Source organism: Monodon monoceros, unplaced genomic scaffold, assembly GCF_005190385.1.
Source record: "Monodon monoceros isolate NGI ecotype Baffin Bay Population unplaced genomic scaffold, NGI_Narwhal_1 Super_Scaffold_11, whole genome shotgun sequence".
Taxonomy (NCBI): domain Eukaryota; kingdom Metazoa; phylum Chordata; class Mammalia; order Artiodactyla; family Monodontidae; genus Monodon; species Monodon monoceros.
Genome location: NW_021703767.1, coordinates 85,833,620 through 85,840,461, shown reverse-complemented (window position 1 = coordinate 85,840,461; position 6,842 = coordinate 85,833,620). Strand labels below are relative to the sequence as shown.

General features: G+C 38.8%; 1 protein-coding gene across 2 annotated transcripts; it reads right to left on the bottom strand.

The window, feature by feature from the left end:
• Positions 1-222: 222 nt before the first annotated feature.
• DNAJC19 (DnaJ heat shock protein family (Hsp40) member C19) lies at positions 223-6,602 on the bottom strand. Of its 2 annotated transcripts, none has more exons than XM_029214118.1 (6): positions 6,481-6,602; positions 5,658-5,709; positions 5,509-5,582; positions 4,165-4,244; positions 3,382-3,452; positions 223-2,116 (listed from the first exon to the last, which is right to left on the bottom strand). In XM_029214118.1, the coding sequence occupies exons 1-6, from the start codon at positions 6,580-6,582 to the stop codon at positions 2,046-2,048; spliced, it is 450 nt and encodes a 149-aa protein (XP_029069951.1). In that variant the 5' UTR covers positions 6,583-6,602; the 3' UTR covers positions 223-2,045. The 2 variants fall into 2 exon arrangements, with proteins under 2 accessions (XP_029069951.1, XP_029069952.1); XM_029214119.1 differs by having other exon boundaries at positions 6,276-6,589.
• Between the last annotated feature and the right edge of the window lie 240 nt (positions 6,603-6,842).

Below are 6,842 nucleotides of genomic sequence, written 5' to 3'. Positions count from 1 at the left end.
TTGATAATATCTCTTTTCCTTAATTAAAGCTCTTGTTCATAAAAATTTTTTTTTGACTAGTCCAAAGGACTGAAATAAAAGGCTAGTAAGCCAAAATACAGTTGATCCTCATTATTAGTGGATTCCTTATTTTCAAGTTCATACCTCCGAAGTCAACAATCACGGCGATTTCCTGGTTGGTTGTGGACATGCAAAGTGTGAAAATGAGTCACCCGGTACCTACAAAGTTATGCTTTGCCTTGTTTCAGTTTTCCTACTGTAAATAAGCATCCTTTTCATGGTCCATTTAATGCCAAGTTTTTTGCATTTTTGTCCTTTTTATTGGTGATTTCACTGTTTAAGATGGCCCCCAAGCGTAGTGAAGTGCTGCTGCCTAAGGTTCCTAAATGCAAGAAGGCTGTGATGGATTGGCATGAGTTATAATGTTATTGGCTGTGAATTTAATGTTAACAATATATATTAAATAAGATGTCTTAAACAGAAACACTTGTAAACAAGGTTATATATTTACTGGTTGACAAAAATATTGTGACCAGAGGCTCACAGGAAACCCCTATGAACAGTGGTTCAGGATTCACTAATTTAGTATTCTCAGTGACTATACAACACAACTACTTTGAATAACATGAATCAGCTGTACCTTCATACCCCCTTGTCCCTGGAAATAGCCAAGTGCTTCGTCATACTCTAAATCATGACAAATGAACTTGATCAGATTTTGAATGAGGAAATGGGATGGAAAATAAAAGCAGATACACCTCCATTTTGAAATGTCCCTAAACACATTCCAGTGCTAAATATGACCACCTCCATTATTTTGACCTTGAAAGTCTTTGTGTTCCCCATTAACAATTATGAACTTTAGGATGATTTAAGAAAGTTTAGATTGTAGGTAGTAGTATTTATCATCTTAGAACTGAAAAGTATTCTGGCTGACCACAAAATAGCTGTCTTAACCTCACATGTTTTAGGTAGGTCCTCTGGTTATCCTTAGATATTTTTTGTTAGACCAATAGCTGTTTACCCTGAAATGTCATTTAAATATATCAGTGTATGAATTATCGAGTCCTTCGTTATATTTTGATAACTGAGAACTTTTCAGTTTCACTAATTGTGTTTTAACAGATGTGAAACGATTATGTAAAAATATAGTTTATAAATGGTCAGTCTCTTTAAGGGGTTAGCTAAATAAAATATACATACTTTCTTGATTAAAAACAGGACTTGTATTCTCAAATCTTTATCATACTGTTACAGTTTTTACTGTATGAAATCTGAAACAATTCAGATTTATCACTGACAAAGTGATAAATACATACCTAGATCAATTTCTCAGGTTAAGTTGTGGCTAAATTCACTTTTTTTTTTTTTTTTTGCGGTACGCGGGCCTCTCACTGTTGTGGCCTCTCCCGTTGCGAAGCACAGGCTCTGGACGCGCAGGCTCACCGGCCATGGCTCACGGGCCCAGCCACTCCGCGGCATGTGGGATCTTCCTGGACCGGGGCACGGACCCGTGTTCCCTGCATCGGCAGGTGGACTCTCGACCACTGCGCCACCAGGGAAGCCCTAAATTCACTTTTAAGTTCAAGGTTCTAAGTGGCTGGGGGAGTCCTCTGTACCTTGAACAGCCACCTGTCTTAATGAGATGAGCCCCTACTATAACAACTTGTGCTAATTCCATCATATTTATCACATTGTATTTTAATTATTTTCACATTGTATTTTAATTAACAATTTATCAATCTCCCATCAGATTGGGGATTCCTTCAGGGAGAGACTATCTTGTTCACTTTGTCTTGACATAGGTACCAAATTATTTGACAAATGAGTAACAAACACTTCAAATGGCATGCACTTATCCATAATTATTGAGTATTAACCTACAAATATTCTATAATCCGATTTTAAATCCTCAAATTTATACCAAGGCTTTCATTTAGCTTATGTTAATTTTTAAAATATGTAGCTTTGAGGCATTTTATTATAAAAAGCTGGTCCTCATATACATAAATGAATAGGAACTTAAAATTCATCATACATTTACTTCACTTTTTAGCTTGACCTTCTAGTAAATCTTTAGCTTCATTGATTTTGGCTGCTATATAAGGAGATCCTCCTACAGGAAGAAAAAAAAGGAATAGTTATAATATGGACTCTCCAATTTCTGCTTAGTGAAAAGCTATTCTCTTGCTTCAAGAATTCCTATGCTTATCTAAGAGGTGAAATGAGCAGAAATGAAATTCTGACTTTTTAAAATAACTATGACACTGGAACCGGATGACCAAAAACATGGTTAATATATTTGACCAATGGGAGGGAGATTTCCACAAAAAATGGCACCTTTTGAAAAAGCTTAAACTGATAGGAATAAAATTTAAGAAAATTCTCATACTTATGTGACTTTGAAATAGTGTAAGTTACCTTTTCATGACGATCACAAGTCATAAACACCAATTTATTGTACTGTGTTATTTTAAAACCATGAAATTTTCAGAGGTGCTGAGCTTAGTTGGGAAGACCCCACTTTGCTTTATATCCTTTTCCTGTTACCAACAGTCCCTTCACGATGTCACCTACATCTCCTTTCCTACTAAACTGCAGCAGTGATTTGAGTGATTCTCAAAAAAGTGTGGCCCTCAGACCAGCAAGCACCAGCAATCAGTAAAAAGCTTAGTTAGGATGCAAATTTATGGACCTACAGAATCAAGAGCCTTCCAGTTAGTATAAGCTAAGTTTTGTAAAAGGTTATGCAGTCAGATACCAAACAATTACAACCCTGTTTAAACTCAAAACCCTCTTTCTTAAAGAGAGGCTTCTCCTGTAAAGTAAAAGGACTTAAACACTGGAACGTGGATTTTGTGGTCTACATTTTGGTATTCCATTTGATCTTTCAACTCAGCCTAGGCTGCTTAGAAGTGTATCAGAAACTAATACATCCTATATGTTTCTAACTAGGTAACCACTAGTTAAAAGGTCTAAATGTATAGGAAAAAAGTTAAAAGTTTTATTAGTTTCATTAACTGAAATTCAACATTTTCCTTAGGTAAGAATGTAGACACCCCCCACCCCAAACAGTAGTAGTAGCAATATTTGAGACTCACTACTGTAAGTCACATCACAACTGCAGATCTCAAAACACAGTTAATGCTTATCACTACTTCCAAATTATAGTAGTTACTAGATCTGCTTATTAGTCTATAAATTTTTCACTCAGAACTTACTCTTTTAAGATACCTAAACAAATGGATCCAGCCTGGGAGACAGTGCTCACAAACAGATCTAGGCATTTCCCTTATAATAGCCAAGAATTAGATACAAAATTATCCCACTAATAACAGTTACTCCAACAAAATGTGTTAACAATAGTTTAATGATACTTACCCTTGTCTGGGTGATTTAAAAGCATAATTCGTCGATGAGCATCTCTTATTTTTCCCTTATTGGCAGTAGGGCTAATTTAAAAAAGAAAAGGTATTGTATACTTCAGAGTAGATCTGGGTCACATTAAAAAACTATATAAAGGTTGATTAAAAATTGTGAAACTGAAAAAAAATTGTGAAACTGGAGTAAGTCAACACAATAGTATGAAAAGCTATTTGGGAACCTCTAACACACTAGGAAGATTAATATTCTGAATCACAGAACTAAACAGAGCTTAGAAAAATAAGGCATTCTTAAAAATTTAGAACTTTTAACTATTCATTACAACAATCCTTTTATCGAAAAGTATGTTTAAGTATTTGGAAATTAAGGCAGAATTTCATCACAAAAAAATCTGTTACTCCGTTATAGAGAACAATATTGAGCACTGTGATTATCTGTTGAAAAATCTACCTTCAATGAATTAAAAAGTACTCATGCGTCATTAGACCTTCTCATTGGACTTTTGTAGGGAATGTTTAGATCTTAAAAATGTAATAGATGGAACGTCCCTGGCAGTCCAGTGGTTAAAACTCCATGCTTCTACTGCAGGGGGTGTGGATTAGATCCCTGGTCAGGGACCTAATATCCCGCACGCCACACAGTGCAGCCAAAAAAATAATAAAAATATTAAAAGTACACAATAGAATAACTCTCCTAATAAAAGAGAGAAGGTCTTTCTTACACTTGCTTATAGCTCTAAATTTGGAAGAAAAATATTAAAAATGTGAGAAATTATTTTACCTTACACCTAGTATTAATGCTGCTTCCCGTTTTGTCATTTTGGGTTCAAACCCACCTCTGTAATAGCCACCACTGAAGGCCTGAAAGTGGAAATACATTTGTAAGAAAAGATTATCAAAATAAACTGAAAGAAAAGATTATCAAAATAAACTGAAAGCTGCTAAAAAATGTCTATAAATGTTCATAGAACCAGCGGAAAAACTAAGACACTTCAGAAAACTAAGTGCAATTCCTATGGGGTTTTTTTTGTGTTTTTTTTTTTTTTCTGTACGTGGGCCTCTCACTGCTGTGGCCTCTCCCGTGGTGGAGCACAGGCTCCGGACGCGCAGGCTCAGCAGCCATGGCTCACGGGCCCAGCCGCTCCGCGGCATATGGGATCTTCCCGGACCAGGGCACGAACCCGCGTCCCCTGCTTCGGCAGGCGGACTCTCAACCACTGCGCCACCAGGGAAGCCCCCTATGGTATTTTAACTTTATAAATAGCAACAAATATTTAATGATCATTAAACATCCATTCCCCCCCCCCCCACCCCCGGACCATCTAAACTGTCTTGAAGATACAAGATAAAATAACAGTGCCTTAAAGCCAGTTCTTCTGGGAGTGAAGGGAAGAGTATTCCAAGCTAGCCATGTTCTAGATAAAAATTTAATCTCAGAATATGACTACATGTTTTAGAACAAGTGCTTTAGAGGATTCAGAGATCTTTTGAGACAAGTGGTTCAAGGACATTTTGAGGTTCAAGGCAACTACTAAAACAAGACTTTAAGATATATATATTGAGAAAATCAGGCTATTAGATCCACTGACCTTGGTATGTCAGAAATTATACTGGTAAAACCTACCATTACTCTACTACTCTGTCACATTCAATCATAAAAGCAATACTCTACAGGTTGTCAAAATCATATTCATTCTGAATTTTGACCACAGAATGTATGATCATCACATTCAGTCATACTCTAGAGCCCAATTAACTGAAGTGTTATCCAAGTAATCTGTTAGGGAGTGCCAGAGCCACACAGTAAAAATGGATCACTTCAGACCCCTAGATCCCTCTGTGTTTGTGATGCAGAGCAAATGATGCTGAAGGTAATGGTGTATGAACAATAAAGTGATATTAACTTTCATGATACTAAAACTGTTAACACCTCTTCCCCAAATCTGTCACATGTAACATTTGATTCTTTAGGGTTGCACCATTACAAAGCTCAGAACTTCTAAACCTTTGTGGGAAGCAAGAGAAGGGGTCCAAAGCAATCACTTAGAACTTCATGGATGTCTGGCTCTAGGCTTCATACACAGACAGCAAAGAATTAGCAAAAATGGTGAATAAGAAGCCTTACAGATTTTGGTAGACTTTGAAAAGCTTGTTTTACTTGAGGCTCCATATGCTTCATGGCTTGCAAAGCGTAACGGCCTAAAAACAAAAGCAATAAAATAAAAAGTCCGCAACCTCCTCTACTTCAGTTCCACCCCCAAACCATAAACAAACCTGCAAATCCTGCAGCAGCAATGGTCAGTCCAACTGCTACCACTGTACTGGCCTGGTAAAGGGAAGCAGAGTAAATATTCATTTCTCTCATTCTCACCCTTCCCTATCATGCCCATTCTCCCATTCCAACTTATTACAAGTTTTATTTCAACAGGAGAAATAACTTTTAGGATGAAAATATTCTGCCCAACGAGCCTGCAAATTTTATATCCAATGCATTTAAAAGGTATGGAATTTTTCACTAAAGAAAAAAAAAGGCAAGTCGATTTGCTTATTTACTTATACAACAGTGAAAAAGATAATTCCCCTCCCCTTGAAAACTTCTTTCACCTCCGGGCAAGTGAAGTCACATTAAAATTCAATCAAGAGCAACGGAAATAAAGTTTCTGCCAGAGAAGGGAAAACTGTTTACAGAGGATTCCTGTAAATTCTGATTCACCGTTAAACGTAGGCTTAACTAAGAGACTAGCTTCTCATAGCACCTTCGGCCAAATATGTTCAGGAATCGAGAAGAGGTGTGTCAGCAAGAGAAAAGGGGAAAGACAGAGCGATGTAGAGAAAGGGCTGCGAGGATGTGTTAGGGGACCAGCAGGTATAATCAAATGCGTTTCCACTAACCTCCGAGCCCCATGGACGGCAGGCACAAAGGCCCGAGAGGGGTGAGGCAACAGCTCTGTGTCCCAGAGGGTGACTCTCCGGGGCGCTACACCCCCAGCTCTGAGTCGCATTAGGGAGACATCTGCGGCTCCTCTCCTCCCAGACCTTGAGCAGAGGTTAAGGCCTGGGCCTGAGATCGCCCAAGAGGCCGGAAGGCGGAACTCACCATGGTTCCCGCTCGGCTCCTCTGCTTCCACCGGGAGCGCGGTACATCCCACCCCACCAGCTCTACGCCTCTACCACAAAGCGACGCGGCCACCACCAGCATGTACAAACCGCCCAGACACAGGCGCCCCAGGAAATACGGCAGTGGCGGCCGTAAACTAGGCCGGAAAACTGTCGTAAAAGGGAACAGCGGGCGGGAATGAAAAGGTCGCTCAAGCCGTGGGCAGGTGGAGAACACGATTTCGGATTGGTTGGTGGGTGGGCGGATCACCTCCGTACTGGGCTCAAAGGTGGGGCTTCTTGTTTTGTCCTTTGCGCCTGGGCCTAGAGTATTTGGAAATTCTTTCGGGGAAAGGTATTGAT